Source organism: Nesoenas mayeri, assembly GCF_963082525.1.
Source record: "Nesoenas mayeri genome assembly, chromosome: 20".
NCBI lineage: Eukaryota > Metazoa > Chordata > Aves > Columbiformes > Columbidae > Nesoenas > Nesoenas mayeri.
The window spans coordinates 10,581,199-10,599,765 of NC_137569.1; the positions used below are offsets into that span (position 1 = coordinate 10,581,199).

The 18,567-nt window shown below is 63.8% G+C and overlaps 2 protein-coding genes across 2 annotated transcripts; one reads left to right on the top strand and one right to left on the bottom strand.

Moving 5' to 3' along the window:
- Nucleotides 1-379: 379 nt before the first annotated feature.
- Nucleotides 380-12,726, top strand: LOC308048064 (nuclear envelope pore membrane protein POM 121-like). The gene is made up of 13 exons (XM_080356931.1): nucleotides 380-672; nucleotides 748-942; nucleotides 1,478-1,645; nucleotides 3,648-3,728; nucleotides 4,030-4,201; nucleotides 5,094-5,185; nucleotides 5,918-5,988; nucleotides 6,715-6,833; nucleotides 7,238-7,340; nucleotides 8,041-8,214; nucleotides 8,493-10,184; nucleotides 11,321-11,449; nucleotides 11,679-12,726. The coding sequence occupies exons 1-13, from the start codon at nucleotides 398-400 to the stop codon at nucleotides 11,771-11,773; spliced, it is 3,366 nt and encodes a 1,121-aa protein (XP_080213057.1). The 5' UTR covers nucleotides 380-397; the 3' UTR covers nucleotides 11,774-12,726.
- Nucleotides 12,727-14,180: 1,454 nt separating this feature from the next.
- Nucleotides 14,181-18,277, bottom strand: NSUN5 (NOP2/Sun RNA methyltransferase 5). Its single transcript, XM_080356933.1, has 10 exons — nucleotides 18,155-18,277; nucleotides 17,894-18,016; nucleotides 17,207-17,375; nucleotides 17,029-17,137; nucleotides 16,643-16,781; nucleotides 15,933-16,048; nucleotides 15,436-15,614; nucleotides 15,067-15,268; nucleotides 14,838-14,990; nucleotides 14,181-14,716 (listed from the first exon to the last, which is right to left on the bottom strand). The coding sequence occupies exons 1-10, from the start codon at nucleotides 18,245-18,247 to the stop codon at nucleotides 14,614-14,616; spliced, it is 1,386 nt and encodes a 461-aa protein (XP_080213059.1). The 5' UTR covers nucleotides 18,248-18,277; the 3' UTR covers nucleotides 14,181-14,613.
- Between the last annotated feature and the right edge of the window lie 290 nt (nucleotides 18,278-18,567).

Consider the following 18,567-nt stretch of genomic DNA (forward strand, 5'->3'; position numbering starts at 1 on the left):
CGGGGGCTGTAGGGGACAGGATGGGGACATGGGGAGAGCGGGGTGTGGGGATCGGGACCGCAACGGGGACACTGGGTTTGGAGTGGGGAGGGGGAAACGGGGGTCTGGGGGCAGACACGGTGGTCGGGGGCAAGGGGGCTGGGGACGGCGGGACACAGCGGGCGGGGTGGGGACACCGAGACTCCGGATGGGGACACCCGAGACTCCGGATGGGGACAGCGGCGCGTGTGAGCCGGGGACGCTGCGCGGGCGCGGGGGCCAGGCCGGGGTCAGGGCGGGTCCCGGGTCCCGCAGCGGCGGGAGGGGAGGGAGGGGAAGGGAAGGAAGGGCCGGGCCGCCCCGCCCCGCCCGCCCCGCAGTGCATGCCGGGCCCGGCGCGGCGCGGCGCGGTCGGGTGATGGCGGGGGCCGGGCCGGGCGCGGGGCTCGGGGGGCGGCGGGGCGCGGCGCTGGCCCTGTCCCTGTCCCTGGCCGTGGCGCTGGCCCTGGCCTCGCTGCTGCTGCTGCGGGGCGCGCTGCTGGGGGCGGCGGCGCTGGGCGCGGCGGGGGCCTGGTGCGCGATGCGGCCCGGCCCGCCCGCGCCGCGCCCGCCCGCCAAAGCCGCCGCTAACGGAGGCCCGGCCGCCGCCTCGGGCCGGCCCGAGAGGGCCCCGCCGCGCCGCCTCGGCCTCGGGTAAGCGGGGGGGGCGGGAGGGAGGAGCGGCGGGAGCCCCGCGGCCCGGCGGCGCTGACCCGTGTGTCCCCGCAGGGCCCCGCCGCAGGCCCCGCGCCGCCGGTACCCGCTGCCGCAGGCCCGGAGCGCCGTGTCCGTGTGTCCGCCCGCCGCCCGCTGGGAGCGCTCCTCGCCCCGGAGCGCGCCCTGGGCCCGCCGGGCCGCCCCGCTCCGCAGCCCCGTCACCGTGAGGATCGCCCGGCCGGCCGCCGGCGTGGCCCGAGCCCCCGCGTGAGTACGGACCGACCGGGGAGCTGCCCCGGGACCGGCGGGTGGGTCATCCGGCCCTCGGCCGCTGCGCTGCCCGGGTGGGCTGATCCTGGCCTGGGGCGACCACGCCATCCCCATCCTGCGGGTGACCGCTGCCTCCCTGTCCCGACGGTGACGACTCCGTTGCCGTCCCAGGCACTGACTGCTCCAGCCCAGGCACTGACTGCTCCAGCCCAGGCAGTCCCTGCTCCCCATGGCGGTGGTGACCACTCCATCCCTCTCCTGGGCAGTGGCCACTCTGTCCCTGTTCCAGTGGTGGTGGCTCCATCACTGTCCCCGGCAGTGAGTGCTCCATCCCCGTGGTGACCGCTCTCTCCCCATCCCGGTGGTGGCCACTCCATCCCCATCCCGAGTGTTGCTGCGTTGCAGAGAGGATTGCTCGATCTAGACCCCCTGGAGCCCTCTCTCTGCTTCCATGGGAGCAGCTCTCGATCTGGGGGGGTCTCACTCTGTCGACCCCAATGTGCCTAACGCCTTGTTCTGCTTCACCTCGCAGCCTGGAGCAGCTGATCTCACCCGTGGCCTTCACGGCCAACAGCAGCCCAGACCCATGTGCAAAAGAGACTGTGCTGAATGCCATCAAAGAGAGCAGGAAAAGGGCTGTGGAGCAGGAGGAGGAGGAGGAGGAGCAGGCTTTTGGGAACAATCAGGAGAGCAAGAGAAGGTAATAAACCAGCGGCCCAGGTCACCACCCATCGTGTTGGGAAGGTCTTAAATGGGGCTGGTGCTTCAGTGGTGACAAAAGGGACATATCCCGGAGTGTGCCAGGCCTGGTGTGACCAGGAGTGTGGCTTCAAAAAGTGTTGTGGGAATTGAACCGCAGAGAGGAAGCACAGCCCCATCACCCGGCCCCCTGGGCTGTGTCGGAAAGTCCTCTGAGAGTTCTACTTGTCCTTGAGATCAAAGAGAGGTGGTTGAGGCTGTTGTCTGAGCAGGCTTGTGGGTCAGGTGTGTTCTCCGGCATTGCTGGGGTTGGGAGGGGATGGGGGAGCTGTCGGGGCTCCCTGGCAGAGCAGCGGCCTCTGTCATCGCAGGGGTGTGCAAACTGCAACAACGTGGTGTGAAATGATGGTATCAGGCTCATTGTCTCTGTCCTTCAGTGAGCCCCAGGCCTCTGGGAGAGGCGGGTTCCTTGAGTCTTAGAGCTGCAGGTGGGAGCATCACCCTGTAAAGGATCTGCATGCTTCCTTTGTGCAGTGTAGCTGGCAGGAGGAGGTAAAAATACGCGGGTAAACTGAGAGACTCTTCTGCTTTCGTTAGTCAAGGTCAGCGATTTCCAGCTCCAAGAAACAAGATGTGGTGTCTGAGCCAGCACTCTAGGAAGGACAGCACATAAATCCTGGGTGCCAGGGTTTGCCGAAGCCTTTCTAACTGCCCGGGCACAGTGTGGCATCACTGTTCTCTCTCTCTCCTCATTTTCATCCTTCTGTATGTGGAGACCATTCTCCTCATGCCCCTCCCGCGCTGGGGCTGCCTGGGCTCAAGCAGGGAACCCGAGTCACTGCGGAGAGTGGCTTATGCGCCGCCCGGTGCCTCGTCCTGCGCAGGGGCTGCTGCTGGAGCTGGCCCAGGGCGCAGCGGGATGAGCGCTGATCGCAGGGAGCTGTGCTGTCCTCGCCTTTATCATGGCATTTCCCTTTTGGCTTGGTGAACCTGAACCCCACAAGAGCCGAGCAGGACAGTGACAGGATGGGTGCACAGACAGGATTGGCTTTTTTAAAATGTATTTGTTCTATTTTTTTACCATGCTGTTATGCAGCTCTGCCACAAAAGGCAGTTGTAAAGGCATTACTGTCTGGGAAGCGTGAAGAATGCTTGTAGACAGAAAATCCTGTGACCTTTGAGGGTGGAAAGGAGCCTGCGTCAGCTGGAGAGCGCAGCATCGCCTGCGCGACGAGCTCGGTGTGCTCGGGCAACGCGCTTGGGCTGAGCGACAGGTCTGATCGTCCCGCTCTGCCTCACAGCAGGGGTTGCTGTGACTTTCAGACTTCAGATCTTCCCCGGATCATTGTGGGAAGGGGGATTCTCTTTCTGACTCAAACAGCTCAGGGCACTGGGTAGGAAGAGGTCAGAGACAGGAGTTGCAGAGCTCAAGTCTGTTCCAGAAATAAGCTGCTGAGTGTCTCTGAAATCATAAACTCATGAAATCATTTTGGTTGGAAAAGACCTTCAAGATCTTCCAGTCCAACCGTTACCCTGGCACTGCCCCATGTCCTGAGAACCTCATGTCCGTCTGTCCAACCCTCCAGGGGTGGTGACTCCAGCACTGCCCTGGGCAGCCTGTTCCAATGCCCCACAGCCCTTTGGGGAAGAAATTGTTCCCCAGATCCAATCTAATATCTAAATATTTTGGCTTAGAATAATGGATTTGGACAAAAAGGGTTTTTTTAAAACAAAACTACGCAGCCCAGCTGGCAGCTGATGGAGCTGCTGGTGCTTGGGAGGAGGCAGCGTGGGGTGAGAGTCCCTGAGGATGGGACCAGGTGGAGGGAAAATCCACAGCAGAATGCGGATGGGGAAGAACTCTCCCGGGTATTGGGTGGCAGGAAAAAGACAAGGTTTGTGCTTTCCCGATGCTGAGCCCGTGGGGAAGGGTCCTCTCCCTGGGTGGGGGGCAGCCCCCGTCTCTGCTGCCCCCACCCCAGGCTTCTGTGCTCTCTCCGCAGGCGGCACGACAGCAGTGGCAGCGGGCACTCGGCATTTGAGCCGCTGGTGGCCAACGGTGCCCCCGCCTCGCTCATCCCCAAGTAAGTGCCTGTCAAACCAAGTGTAACTGCCAGGAGCTGGGGGGGTGGTCCAGGAGCTGCTGGGCTCTGGAAAAGGTGCTTTTGGAGCTCCGCTTTGGGGGGAAAAAAGAGCAGCTGTGGCTGTGCCTCCGGGCTGTCACCCTGCGCACAGGCTGGTGGCTATATGGGCTGTGCCGCTGCGTATTTCTGAGCCCCGCGCCATGGTGGGGAGCGGGGTTGCTTTCCTCCCTCTGCCCCACATTGAAAGGAACTGTGGGCAGAGCTTTGGGGAGATCCTGACATCTTCCCTAACCCCCTCCAGGCCTGGCTCTCTGAAGAGGGGCCTCATCTCGCACTGCCCCGATGATGGCTCCAGCAAGAGGTCCCGCACCTCTTCCGTGAGCTCCCTCAACAACACGTACACTGGCGGGATCCCCAGCTCCATCCGCAATGCCATCGCCAGCTCCTACAGCTCCAGCCGCGGCCTCGTGCAGGTAAGAGGTGCCCCGGTGAAGGCAGCACAGGGTGGATTGACGCTCCTCAGCATCGCTGGGCTCATACGAAGAGCACGGTGTCACTGGCACCCTGGCAGAAGGGGCTTTTTTGTCCTCTTGTGGGTAGCAGCTGGCAGTGGTGTCACTTGTCCTTCGGTGCAGGCTGCCCGGGGAGTCCCCAGGCTACACCATGCTGCTGCCGTGCTTGTTTTACATCAGAGCAAGGAGGAGGTTATTTCCCCCCACACTCAGCCTTGGCTATTCTGCTCAGGGGGTAGATCCAGGTGAAAGGAAACAAGAAAAGACATTTTGCTGCACTGCCACCTTTTTTGAGCTGAAGTCAGCAAGTGTGGAAGCCGTGTGTCCCCACTTGGAGCCAGGTCCCCTCAGCAGCTGCTGAGCTGTAATAAAACACTCCGCGTGTCTTGGATGGTGCTGGCAGATGGGCCAGTGAGATGTAACTGGGGCTCTGTGGGCTGTATGGGGAAAGGTTTGCTCCAGGTTGTGTTGGTAGGGAAAGGTTTCCTCTGGCTGGGGTGAGTCTAAAATCCCTGAGATGGGATCCATCTGCTCTGAGCTCCTGCCAGAGCAGCCCCGCATGTGCGAAGGCATCGAGGCAGCCGGGCAGACTGTCTCTGTGCCGTGCGAAGGCAGGAGCTGGTCTGGTGTCCAACCAACAGCCTCCTCATCCTGTAGTGAGCCTGAAGGTCACTTGCTTCCAGAGTGGATTCAGTTTGGGGTGGGCAGAACTCACACTGCTGAACATGGAGGGGAGTGAAGTGGTGGCTCCAGGCTCCTGAGCCACCGCCCTGGGAAATGGTGTTTAACCCGCGGGAGGAGGGCAGACTGTGCTCCCTGCCAGAGTTACTGCTGCTCTCTCTCTGCCTTCCAGCTGCGGAAAAGAAGGGGCATGAGCGTGTCCCCCCTGTCCAGCCCAGCGTCCTCCCGCCCCCAGACACCCGAGTGGCCTCTCAAGAAAGCCAGGTAACAGCCGCTGGCCCGGTGTCAGCCGGGAGGAGCGGAGCCGATTTCTCAGCTGTCCCAGTGCCCAAGTCCCGCTCCCCACTGGAGCTGGGACAGTCACGGCTCCTTTCTGAGTTGTCACCCACCAGCGTGGAAATCCCGCCTGTCCTTGTGTTGATTCCTGTCCCTGTTGCACTGTGGCCCCAGCAGCTGTGCTGTCCCTGCTGCGCTGCCATACTGGGCTAGAGACTGAAGAGTTCAGATTGCTGCAGAGCGACATTACCTTGTGCCATCGGTCTGGCCTGGGTTGCTCGAGTGACCAAAACCTTAGGAAGAGACAGGCCCTGATTTTTGCCATGTCCTCAAAATCAATTCTCAAGAGCTCCAGTAAGGTCATGTTTTAGTGGTGCTGGCCCTTGTTCTCCTCTCTCCCAGCTCAGAGTAGGACCTGAGCTTATGTCAGAACTAAAACTGCCACAGCCACCCACTCTGGTGACAGGGAGGGTCCGAGCCAGGGGTCTGCAAGGGGTGGGGGCTCCTGTCGGGGGCCCCTGCGGAGAGTGCACAGGAGAGTGTGCTGGGGAGGGGAGCAGCTCACTGGAGCCATGTTCAGGCTCTTTTCTTGACATTTGTTGTTTGGTGGAAGCAAAGGAACACGCCTGGGATCCATAGCATGTTTGGCCTTGTCCTGCTCCCTGGGGACAAGGCCAAGCCTTGGGGTTGTCCCTAACTGTCACTCTCCCGCTTGTGCAGGGAAGAGGAGTTACATCGCTCCAACACCTCCACGCCGGTGAAATCGGACAAGGAGCTGCAGCCAGAGAAAGGTGAGCAGAGGTGGCCCCGGCTCCGTGCCGGGCTCGGACGGGCCAGCGGTGCGAGTGAGGAGCGGGACAGGAGGTGGCTGAGGTCTGCAGGTGGAATGGGCTTGAGATGTCACCTGGAAACTAGGGACATGCTGACCCTGAGGCAGTGATACTTCTGCTGCCCCCTGCAATGGCTCTGAAGGGATTTCTGGGTGATGAGCACGGGGTGTCGGGGTGCTGGCAGATGTATGGGACCCGGCCTGCAAGGGGGAGCACCAGCCCTCAGACCAGCACAGGTCTAGGCGTCAGCCCTGGGGCAAGATCTGCCCTGGTACAGGTCACACCCTGAGCAAATTCCAGGCTGAGCTTATCCCAACGCTTCCTCAGCTGAAAGGGAGAGGAAAGGCTTTGTGCCCATCGCAGCCAGGGTCCTGTGGCGCTGCCCTGGATGTGGCCCATGCGGTTGGGTTTGTGGTTCGAGTGGGCTGTGCAAGGACTGTCCGTGGGGGTGGGAAGGGGCTGCTGCCATGTGGAGCTCCAGCAGGCTTCTGGAACAGCCCCCAGGATGCGCTGGGCCAGTTGCTCTTCCAAGGCATTGCAGCCCCATCCTCGGCTTAAAGCCACGTCCCTGGCTCTGCCCTGCGAGCTGGGTCACATGGAGAGGAGCCGGGAGGGACAAGCCCATGGGCACAAGGAAAATGCCTCTCCCTGTGCCCGGAGTGGCTCCTGACTTGTCTCCCTCTGTAGCGGTGGAGACACCGGTGCGGAAGAAGCAGAATTCCCTGAGTCCGCCGTCGGGGAGCAGCGGGAAGCGCAAGCGCAAGATCCAGTTGCTGTCGTCTCGCCGTGGGGACCAGCTGGCGCTGGTACGTCGCTGTCTCGCAGCCCCGTTGTCCCTCCTCTGGCGATAGAATGTGCTCACTGCAATTTCTGCAGGGCTGGGGGGAGACTGACCTGCCTGCCCTCAGGAAGGAGGCCCCGTCCTTGGCCGAGTGGGACGTGACGCTATCCCCAGCCCCAGTGTCTGGTGGGCTGTGCGTGATTGTGCTGCCTGCTGCCGGACCAGGTAATGGCCTGGGGAAAGGCCTTGCCGTGCCCTCAGCGCCAAGCCGGGGGCCAGAGGAACGGGGAATCAGAGCTCCGCAGTCGCGTGCTGCGGCAGAACCACCTGCTTGACACAGGGCTCGTGACGGCCAGTCTTCAGCACACGTTCAGAGAGGCTCTGCCGGCTTCCCTGAGAAGGAGCTAAGCTGCTGCTCTCTCTTGGCAGCCCCCACCGCCGCAGCTGGGCTACACCATCACCTCGGAGGACCTGGACGCAGAGAAGAAGGCAGCGTTGCAGTGGTTCAACAAAGTCTTGGAGGATAAGGCTGGTAAGGACAGACTGGGAACGCGGAGGGGGTGAAACGCTGGGCTGGGGCTGACGGGGAAGGGAGTGTCTGTAGCACAGGCTTGGGGAGCTCCTGGGCCTGTCCTGCCTGCGCCCTGAGTTTGGGGATGGTCTCGGTGCCTTTGGGCTCAGGGGAGCTTGTGCCTGAGGGGTGAAACAGCCCTGCTGGGAGGACAGCCCGAGAGAGCTGGGTGTTCAGGCTGGAGAAGAGATGCTCTGGGGAGACCTTATTGTGGCCTTTCCGTACTTAAAAGTGGCCCATAAGAAAGATGGCCCTTTTTAGCAGGGCCTGTTGTGATAGGATGAGTGATGATTTTAAACTAAAGGAGGGAGATTGAGGCTGGACATGAGGAAGGAATTGTTGGCCCTGAGGGTGGTGAGAGCCTGGCCCAGGTTGCCCAGAGAGGTGGTGGATGAACCATCCCTGGAGACATCCCAGGCCAGGCTGGACGGGGCTCTGAGCAACCTGAGCTGCTGAAGATGTCCCTGCTCATGGCAGGGGGGCACTGGGGGAGCTGGGAAGGGCCTTTCAACACAAACTGTTCTGTGATTCTGTGGCTGAGGTTCCATGGGGCTGGAGCTGTGGGATGTTTGTGTCTTTTCCTACGAGCTGGGGAAGCTCCGCTAAGGGCTGGTTCCCTACGGTGAGTCCTGCATCCTGATTTCTTGCTTGTTCCCAGCAGATGTGGCCCCCAGCACCACTGCAGAGACTCCACCTGCGTCCAGGCTGCTGGTGTTCCCTGTCACCGCCCCAGGACCTGCACCGGCCTCGACGGCTCCTGCCCCGGCTGGCACCCCCTCGCTGCTGGACAGCCTGAAGAAGATGCAGAGCAGCTCAGCCGCCCCCACGCCGGCAGGTGAGGAGGAGGAGGGGGAGGAGGGTGGTGAGCAGGGCAGGTGCAGCAGGAGCTCTGCGCTGCCTCTGTGGGAGACAGGTGGCTAAACTCTCTGTTCCAGGGCTCTGCTGGCAGGTCCTGGGGGAACAAGTTTGTGGACACTGAGCCCATGGGCCTGTTGGGAGTTGCAGGGCTGGGTCTGGCTGATACGGGCGGGTGCTGCTCCGGGAGTTCTGCGGCAGCGGGGTGGGTGCCTGTGGGTGACCGTGTCCCTAAATAAGCACTCTCCCCCTTCACAGAATCTGCTGGAGCTGCGGTAGCCCCTCAGCCGCCTTCGCTGGCCACACAGCCCCCGGTTCCTGCTGTGTCACTGGAGTCGAGCGCTCCGCCTGCCACCTCTGCCGACACCAAACCCGTGCCCGTGCTGAGCCAGGCTGCCCCTGCTGCCCCCCCCGCCCTGGGGGCGCAGACCCCCAGCAGCCTGGCACCTCCTGCCTTCCCGGAGCTGGGCCCAACCCCCAGCAAACCTCCCACCTTCCCCAAGCCGAGCATCCTCTTTGGGATCGCGAACACCCCTCCTGCCAGCCAGACGGCAACGACCGCGACCACTGCTGCGCCCACCACAACCACTGCTGCGCCCACCTCGGCCCCCGTCTTCAAACCCATCTTTGGCACTTTGCCAAAAAGCGAGAATGCAGCAGCCTGCACGGCTGTCGTCTCCACCGCTGTCACCATGTCTGCAAGCTCAGGACCCTCCTCGACATCCTCCACCACCACCATGTTCAAGCCCATCTTCGGCAGCGTCACCACCGCAGCTTCGTCTCCAGCCAAGGCCTCTCCTTTCGCCTTCAAGCCCCCGTCGCAGCCGGCCTCGGCCGCAGAGCTGCCAGCCGCCTCCACGGCCACCCTGGCGGGATTCACAGGTCTCCCTAACGTCATCTTCACCACCGCAGCTACAACTGCCACCACGCAGAGTTCCTCCACAGATGCCACCATTAAACCTGTCTTCAGCTTTGGACTCAACCCACCTGCCTCCACCGGCCCCGTTGCCGGCCCGGCCATCACCACTGCCACATCCACTGCCACGTCACAGCCTTTCCTGTTCGGCGGCACGGCCAGCTCAGCTCCCAGCACAGAAACCACCTTTGCCACCCCGGGGCCCGTGTTCCAGTTTGGAAAGCCACCTTCGGCCACAGTCACTGCCACCACCAGTGTCCCAGGAGGCCCTGCCTTTGGCCAAGGACCTTCAAACTTAGCAGCTCCTACCACCACCGTGGGCTTTACCCTATTTCCGGGCACCACGCTGACCTCTTCCACCCCAGCCACCACGGGTCAAGCCACGTTGACGTTTGGCTCCTCGCCTTCAGCTTTTGGCAGCTCCTTCAGCAGCGGCGCGAAGCCGCCACCGCCGTACCCCAGCGCAGCGAGTCAGCCGGCGTTCAGCGCCGGGGCTGCCGAGAGCCAGCCGCCCGCCAGCAAACCCGCTGCAGGCCCTGTCAGCTTCGGCCCTCCCTTCAGTTTTGGGGCCCCCACAGCCCAGCCGGCGGCTCAGCCAGCGTTTGGCAGCGGTGCGCAGCCAACCTTCGGCACAACCAGCGCCCAGGGCTCCTTCGGCACCCCCAGCACCCAGGCGGCGTTCGGCACCACCACGTCGGTCTTCTCCTTCGGGACAGCCACCTCCACCACCACCAGCTTCGGTTCCACCACCCAAACCAGCAGCAGCAGCAGCACTGGCACCACCGTTTTCGGCACCACCCCTTCTCCTTTCACCTTCGGGGCAGCTGCCCAGACAGGCCCCTCCGGCAGCACCTTTGGGATCGGCACCCCCGCCCTGAGCAGCGGCTCCCCGGCCGTGGGGTTCAGCTTCGGGGCCGGGCAGAGCGGGGCGGCCCCGGCAGCGACACCATTCGGCTCTTCACTGGCGCAGAATCAGAGCACGCCCTTCGCCTTCGCCGTGCCCAGCACGCCCGACAACAAGCCTGTGTTCGGAGGTGAGCCGGGGTGCGTGGGACTTTTGGGGGTGATGGGCAGGGCTGGATTTAGGCAGAGGTTTTCCTGCCGGACCTTGCTGAGCTCCCCAGGCTCGACAGCACTGGAGGGGCTGGTTCTCGTGCTGGGAGCCTTGTTGTACAAAGGGAAGGTACTTCCAGCACTCACTGTCCAGGTCCCCAGCCCTCGGTGGTGGAGAAGAGTACATAATATAGAATAATTTTGGTTGGAAAAGCTCAAAATCATCAAGTCCAACCATCCCCCACCCCTGGCACTGCCCCATGTCCTGAGAACCTCATGTCCGTCTGTCCAGCCCTCCAGGGATGGTGACTCCAGCACTGCCCTGGGCAGCCTGTTCCAATGCCCCACAGCCCTTTGGGGAAGAAATTGTTCCAAGATCGAACCTCACCCTCCCCTGGTGCAACTTGAGGCCGTTTCCTCTGCTCCTGGCGCTTGTTCCTGGGGAGCAGAGCCCGACCCCCCTGGCTCCAAGCTCCTTTCAGGCAGTTCCGAGATCAGAAGGTCTCCCCTCAGCTCCTGTTCTCCAGCTGAACCCCCCAGGTCCCTCAGCCGCTCCATCACACTTGTGCTCCAGCCCCTCACCAGCTCCGTTCCCTTCTCTCCACTCGCTCCAGCACCTCAAGGCCTTTCTTGGTGTGAGAGGGTCCTTTAGTCCCCCAACCCCAATTACACCAGCTCCCTGGCCCCACGCGGGTGCTCAGCCCAACTGTGTGCGCAGCAGAAGTCAAGGTCTTGCTGGTGCTTAAAAGCGACCTGGAGTGTCTCTGTGAGTGGGAACGCTGCCAGCCAGGCACTGCAGTTGCTTCTCACTTGCTGTCTGAGGCTTTCTCTGCCACTTTGCACCCTCGCTGAGCTGTCTCACCTCCCACAGAGCTGAAACTCGCATTCTGAGAAACTATTTGATCTGGAAAGCCCGAGGCCTTTGTTCCTCCCTGGCTGTGCTGGCAGGAGAGCCCGGGGATTACAATGAGGGCGCAACTTCTCGCATTGAAAGGGCCTCTCGGGTGAGGAGGCTGGTCCTGGGGGACTGTGGTGTTTCAGCCCCCGCAGGGCGGTTGTTCTGTGCCGGCTCGTCCCCCTGGCTGACCCCAGCTCATGGTGCCATGTTGCTTTCCAGGAGCCTCCGCGCCCACCTTTGGGCAGAGCACGCCCGTGCCGGGGGCGGTGGGCAGCGGCAGCAGCAGCATTTCCTTCGGGACACCCAGCACCCCGGCCTCGGCCTTCGGGGGAGTCGGCGCTTCCTTCGGTAAGAAAGGGGTCGGTGCTTCAGCCCTTGTCCCCTTGCTGGGGGGATGGTGCACAGGCAGGGCTATGCCCAGCCCTGCTGCAGTGCCGCAGCCGGCACAGGGGGCACTGTTCTGTGCTCCAGGGGACACAAAACCTCCCATTCTCCCTGGGACGGGGGTGATGCCGCCCCCGCCCCGTGCCAGCTCTGAGCAAGGCTGCAGAGACCTGAGCCACCTTTCTGCTTCCAGGTTCGTCCACCCCCGCCTTCTCCATCGGGGCGGGCTCCAAGACGGGCGCTCGGCAGCGGCTGCAGGCGCGGAGACAACACACCCGCAAAAAGTGACCCCGGCACTGCCGGGCCCCAGCGCTGCCTGCGCCAGGAGCCCCCGCACACACCGGGGGGCTCCAGTCTGTACGGTCCCCACCTGCTGGGTGGCAGCGACTGAGGTGGGACAGGATGAACCAAACTCTTCTTACTTGAACAGTTCCCCAGCCGAGGCTGGATGAACCTCTGTACATATCCGCAGCGTTTCCTTCCTCTCTTTATTTTGCCATGTTTCATAACGTGTACATTTTTTCCCCATTTGCTTCTTCTAGCTGTCCCCATGCCCTCCTCCCTGCCCCCCGACAGCCGGCAGAGCCGCGTTTGTGCCCCGAGCTGGGCTGCGCTCCTGCCACTGCCGTTCCCGGCTGCCGAGGGATCCCGTCTTCACCAGGCCCTGAAATCTTTCCCCGCTGTTGGATCCCGTGGCCTGGTGAACGCGCTCCTCGGGAGGGCTCCGCTTGGCTGCTGTCCCTGCGGAACACGGGCCAGGGCGGCACTGCCAGTCTGGCGGGGCTGTGGCGTCGCGGGGCCGGGGGTGACGATCCCCTCGCCACGACTTAACCCCCCACCAGGCTCCAGCCGAGGACGCGCCGCAGCCTGGTGGGGCTGGGGGTTGCTGAGCATCCCGCGGCCCTCGCTGCTCCCGTCCAGCCATGGGGCTCCCCCCGTCCCGCTTGTGTCCAGCCCCCTCTGTTCCGCTTTATCCGTGCTCCCGTTCGAACGCACTCATTGAATCGAGTTTGGAGGAAGAACTGACCCGTGTGCGTGGCGGCATGTTGGTTATGCCGGATTTGCTGTTTGGAGTTTCATTTTTTTGTGGGGGCGCCCATCCCTTTGTGGCGACGCGCCCCGGCTAATTGGGTGTTGACAGTAGCATCACTGCGTGGCTGCTCGCGCGGGGGAGTCGTCCCTTCCCGGTCGTGACTGAAGGGCCGGCAGCTGCGGGGGATAGTGCCTGGACCCCCAGATCTGGGGCTCAGCCTTGGCAGCCCCCCCGCTTCCCCTCTCTTGGTGCCCCTTCCCCACCTAGGGGGGCTCTGAAGCAAACGGGTTCTTCCCCCTGCTCCCCAAACCCAAATTGGTTCTCATTGTTAGCTCATCCTTTTGGGTTTTACCAGCTTCTCGGAGCTGCGGTGCTGCCTCCCCTGTCCCAGCCAGGGAGCGGGACCCGGGCGCTGCTGGAGCTGGGGGGTCGCCCAGCGCTGCCAGGAGGGCTTTGCTGCCGGGTTTTTACTCTCCAGCTGTGTGAGTGTGTGTGTCTGCTGAAGTCTAAATTAAAAAAAAAACAGAAAAAAAAGAAAAAAAAAATCACAAACAAATATTTAAACGTTTTTTAACAAAATAAAAATTTATTTTTATATTTAAGCTAAATTGCCTTTGAATTCCTTCAAGCTTGGTTCAGTGAGGTTGCCCGACCCCGCAGTGTGTTGGTAGTTGAGCTGTTGCCGCCGCGGCCGGTGAGGAGCCGCGTGTCCCGGCGCTGCCCGCGGGACGAGCTGTGCGGGGAAAGGCAGCGCCGTCCCGCGGGCTCCGCCGCGCCCTCCTCCCGGCTCCATCCCCCGAGTTTTAAACTGTGATGTATGTGGATGTGACTAAACCTCTTTTTGTTTCTTTTCTTGTTTTAATTCTCCGAGGGTGAGGAGCAGGAGCTCGCAGGTGTTATGGTGACAGGTGCTTTTGGTGGCTTCCAGAACAAGGCGTCTCTCCTGCGGGCAGGAGGGCGGGTGAGCGGGCGCAGGGGGCGCAGCCCGGCGGGCAGGGGGCGCAGGCAGGACCTGCTGCCTGTTCTCGCAGGGTTTTCAGCTTCCCCTGTGGGCAGGAATGGGGCAGCGGGCAGAGCCACCCGGCCACGTCCCTGCGTTGGTGCCGCAAGGGCTGAGCCGGGCAGCTCCTCCCTGTGCCCGGAGCCCCCCGCTGTCCGTGCCGGGGGGTGACAGGGACACCAGGCAGGAGCCGTGGTTTGGCCCCAGTGAGACCGGGGGAGGTGGGGACAAGGTGGGGATGCCATGGGGAGCAGAGCCTGGTGGCGCTGCCCTGCTGCGTCCCCCTCCCCACCACACAGACCCTGCTGGGAGAGACCCTTTTGCTGGGGCTGCCGGGGGGGTTTAACTCAAACTGAAGACTTGGATCATTCCTGGTGTGGCTGATGAGGATTTCAGTGTGAATGTGCATTTTTTTTTCTTGCTTCTTATGTCCCTGGTTTAAAATAAAACGACTGTGTTCACGTCTGCCTTGCCTGTGGTTGATTCCTGGCCCGCATTACTGGGGCAGCACTGGAACCGCTTCCATCACCCTCCAGCTCGATATCCTCACTCCCCTGGTCAAAGGCAGGTGCACGGATGGAATTGTTATTTATTATGATTTTTTGTCACTCTTTTTCCCATCACTTTGCCTTGGCTCTGACCATTGGCAATTTCAGGGCAAGACTGCACAAACATGCTGGAAAACACAGTGGAGGAGAGAGAGACTTTAATGTGTTCCATCCCTACGGTCAAAGGCTTTTCTGAAATCCCACATGAGGCTGGAGTAAGGATTTTGGGGGGAACATTGTAAAACGAGGCCTCTAGTCCAGCTGGAGCTCTGCTGGGTGCAGAGATGAGGGTTGTGCTGAACCCGGGTGCTGGTCGCAGGTGCCCCAGGCTGGGTCTGGCTGTGGGGACAAAGCTGCTGCTGCGGGGGCCGGCGCTGGGGAAGCAGGTTCCCCCCGGCACCTGGGTGGCCCCAGGGGTCGGCACTGGGTCCCTGGGGCGCAGGACGTTACAGAATTCCCGTGGCTGTGGCTGGTGCGAAGCTCTCCTCGTGTTGGGACCTGCTGCCGCTCACATGGTGCTGGAGGAGCTCAGCCTGGAAACGGGCTTTCACTCCTTCACCTTCTGCTTTTTCCTCTTCCTCTTCTTGGGAGCTGCTCCTGGCTCCGCTCCGTCCACGGGCTGCGCGTTCTCGGCTGCTGCCAGCACCGAGCTGAGGACAAGAGCCACGTTCTGAGCTGCGCCCCCAGGCCCCGCAGCCCCAGCACTGCAGCTCCTGCAGCTCCTCCTGCGCTGGGTACAGCCAGAGCCCCTCGCCCAGACCCTCCTCTCACCTGGGGGCAGCGTCCCCATCCCTGTGCCGCTCCAGGACGGCCACAAAGAAGCCCTGGGTCAGCGTGGCGGTGGGTGAGGCGCGGAGGCAGCTCTCAGCCCCGGGGAAGGCGGCAAGGCCGCGGCAGGGCCAGGACGGGAAGGTGTTCACCAGCCTGCGGCGTGGGACAAGGGTCAGGACCGAGCCCCGCGGCACATCCTCCCCTCCCCACGCCCCTGAGGCCGGTGCACCTGAAGGCTGAGCCGTGATCCCGCAGCACGGCCTCCACCACAGCCTCGTTCTCCTCCTGGTGCAGAGAACAGGTGGAGTAGACCAGGCGCTGGAGCGCCGGGAAGCTCAGGGCATGGCTCAGGGCCTTGCGCTGGAACCCGGCCAGCGCCCGCAGCCGCTCGGCGCTCGGGGCAGCCTCCTGCGGCAACCGCGTCACCATCCCTGGGGGGACAGAGCCAGGTCACCATCCTGGGGGGACAGCAGCCAGGTCACCATCCCCGGGGGGACAGCAGCCAGGTCACCATCGCTGCAGGGACAGCAACTGTTACTCAAGGTCCCCACACCCAGAGCCCGGCTCCAGTGGGGGTGGCCGGAGCCCCCCATGTTACCTGAGCCGCTGCAGGACGGGTCAAGGAGGATGTGGGTCACCTTGCGGTATTTGGGGTCTGTGGGATCCACGGTCAGGAAGTCCTGCTGGGCCAGCTGGAAGGCCGTGACCCCCGCCCGCATCAGCATGGTGTTCATGGTGGCCAGGCGCTTGGTGTCCACGTCAAAGGCAAAGATCTGGCTGGAGACAGAGCCCAAGAGAGGCGTGAGCATCCCCCTCGAGGCCCCAGGAACGTCCCAGCTGGGGGAGCCGCCCTGAACACCACCCGTGTGCTCAGGAGCTGATGCTGGGCAGCGAGCAGGGTCAGGGGCTGGGAAGTGACCCCTGCGAGACTTCATGTCCCCTTGGCCCCTTCCAGTGGCCAGTGTCACCAGAGCCACCAGCATGCCCAGCCTGAGCAGGGCAGGGTGAGAGGCTGCAGCTCCTCCTGCCACCTGCAACTTGTGCTCAATCAGGGGGTCCTGGTCCTTCCCTCCCCCAGCACACAGAGCTGCTCACCCCTTGTTTTGCAGGATGGCAGCCAGGTGACTGGTCTTGTTCCCCGGGGCTGCGCAGGCGTCAATGACGTGGGAGCCGGGAGCAGGGCTGAGGAGGAAGGCGGGGAGGCAGCTGGCCTGGGAGAGAACGACATCCGTGACGGGGGGCAAACACCCTGAAACCCTCGGGGTACAGCTCACACTGTGGGGGCCCAGCAACACAGGGACAAGTCATAGAATACAGAATCATTTTGGTTGGAAAAGACCCTCAAGGTCTTTCTCAATGGCTTTCTTGGCATGAGGGGCCCAAAACTGCCCCCAGGATTCGAGGTTTGGCCTCCCCAGGTCCCAGCACAGGGACGGTCACTGCCCTGGGCCTGCTGGCCACACCAGTGCTGTACCAGCCAGGGTGCTGGTGGCCTCTTGGCCACCTGGGCACACGCTGGCTCATGTTCAGCCAGCAAATCCCCACCATCCACTGCTGGAATACTCTGCCCAGCCCATAGCACTGAGTTCCTCCCGGCTCCTGCTTCCCAACTCCAACGGGGGTTTTACAGCCCCTCATCCCGCACCTCCAGGCTACGGGAGCAAAGCCCCAGGGGACTCAGAGCTGCAGCCACAGCTCCCAGCTAGACCCCACGTGCTGCAGCAGAGCCGGCCCCAGCCCAGCCCTTGACACGCAGAAAGAAGGGGACCATCCACCCCGCCACCCTGCAGTCCCCCACTCCCCACCTTGTCCTGCAGAATTATGTGTCCTGAAGTGTAGAGCACGTTGTCGTGGAAGTCCGTCTGCGGAGGGAAAACCAGCAGCTCCGGGAGATGAAGATCCAACAAGAATTTCTTCCCAGAGAGAGCGCTCAGTTCCTCCACACTGCCCACAAGGCACAGAGAGGATGAACACACAGTCCTGCTGCCCCGTGCCCCAACCAGAGCCCAGGCTGAGAACGCCCTTCATCCCACATCTTCACTTCAGCCCCAGGAGAGGCAGAAAGAGCAGGGAGTGATGGAAACCCCAACCCGGACACTCTGAGCACCAACAACCCTTCAACCCCCAGGAGCTGGTCCCAAGCCCACGCTGATGTCCCAGATATGGTGAGATGGAAGGAAGAAACGCTCACCTGGCTGCCTTGCCCAGGTAGGAGTAGCCCTGGCGCTTGAAGAAGTCAACCACATCGTCCACACAAGTCTTCAGGGTGTTGACTCGGACGTAGCGCGGTACCTGGGAGGCTGGGCAGGCACAGCGGGGTCAGACACGGCGCAGCCGCGCTGCAGGGACGGCGCTCGGCACGCACTCACCCGCGGGGCTGGCTGCCGGCGCCAGCAGGTCCTCGTTGCGGCTCACCCGGTGCTGCACCTTCAGCCGGGCCAGCTCGGCCTGCAGCCGCGCCCGGTGCCGCCGGGCCAGCGCCTTCCAGCGGCCGCCGCACTTGAGCCCCTTCCCGAACAGCAGGTCGTACACCAGCACCTGCGGGACGGGGTGAGCGCGGCGGGGAGACCGGCCCGCCCCGACCCGCCACCCGGCCCGCCCCGACCGGCCACCCGACCGGCCACCCGGCCCGCCCCGACCCGCCACCCGGCCCTGCCGCCCGGCCCGCCCCGACCCGCCACCCGGCCCGCCCCGACCCGCCACCCGGCCCTGCCGCCCGGCCCGCCCCGACCCGCCACCCGGCCCCGCCACTCGGCCCGCCCCGACCCGCCACCCGGCCCCGCCACCCGGCCCCGCCACGCGGGCCGCCTCGACCGGCCACCCGGCCCGCCCCGACCCGCCACCCGGGCTGCCCCGACCGGCCACCTGGCCCCGCCACCCGGCCCGCCCCGACCCGCCACCCGGGCTGCCCCGACCGGCCCGCCCGGCCCCGCCACCCGGCCCCGCCACCCGGGCTGCCCCGACCCGCCACCCGGGCTGCCCCGACCGGCCCGCCCCGACCCGCCACCCGGCCCCGCCACCCGGCCCCGCCACCCGGGCCGCCCCGGCCCCGTTACCTTCGCCAGCTGCGGGGGCAGCTTCTTCTCGGCCTGCAGCAGCGCGGCGCCGGCCAGCAGCTTCTCCAGCACCGGGTCGTAGCGCAGGGTCTCGGACACCAGGGCGTAGAGCTGCCGGACGTGCTGCGGGCGGGACGGGACGGGACGGGACGGGACGGGGCCTGAGTCCGCGCCAGCCCCCGGCACCCCACCCTGTGCACACGCCGCCTCGGGCCTGGCTGCCCACAGCCCCCCCGCCTCGGTCCCCGGCCCGGCCCTCACCGGGAAGCCGCTGTTGTACACCAGGCTCTTGACGCCGCCATGGCCGCGCTCCAGCTCCTGCAGGACGGCGGCGGCCGCGCTGTACAGCGCCATGGCCGCGTGCGCCGCTCCCGGCCTGGGGCCGCCAGGGGGCGAGAGAGAACGGGGCGGGGCCGCCCCAGCACTGACCGCGCTGCGGAACGGGCCGAGCCGGGGGAATGGGCGGACCCGCTCATGGGGTCAGTATGGAAAGGGGCAGTGTCAGAGGATGGAGCCAGGCTCTGCTGGTGACACCAGAGACAGGACAAGGGGCGATGGGTGCAAACTGGAACACAGGAGGTTCCACTTAAATATGAGAAGAAACTTGTTCCCGGTGAGGGCGGCAGAGCCTGGCCCAGGCTGCCCAGGGGGTTGTGGAGTCTCCTTCTGTGCAG

Excerpts from the sequence above, each read along its gene's own strand:
- LOC308048064 (XM_080356931.1), top strand. The coding sequence starts at position 398 with ATGGCGGGGGCCGGGCCGGGCGCGGGGCTCGGGGGGCGGCGGGGCGCG. Across the intron at positions 673-747 it reads CCGCGCCGCCTCGGCCTCGG|GGCCCCGCCGCAGGCCCCGC; the intron begins GTAAGCGGGGGG and ends GTGTCCCCGCAG. Across the intron at positions 11,450-11,678 it reads GGGAGTCGGCGCTTCCTTCG|GTTCGTCCACCCCCGCCTTC; the intron begins GTAAGAAAGGGG and ends TTCTGCTTCCAG.
- NSUN5 (XM_080356933.1), bottom strand. The coding sequence starts at position 18,247 with ATGGCGCTGTACAGCGCGGCCGCCGCCGTCCTGCAGGAGCTGGAGCGC. Across the intron at positions 18,017-18,154 it reads TGTACAACAGCGGCTTCCCG|CACGTCCGGCAGCTCTACGC; the intron begins GTGAGGGCCGGG and ends TCCCGCCCGCAG. Across the intron at positions 15,269-15,435 it reads CCCGTCCTGCAGCGGCTCAG|GGATGGTGACGCGGTTGCCG; the intron begins GTAACATGGGGG and ends CTGTCCCCCCAG.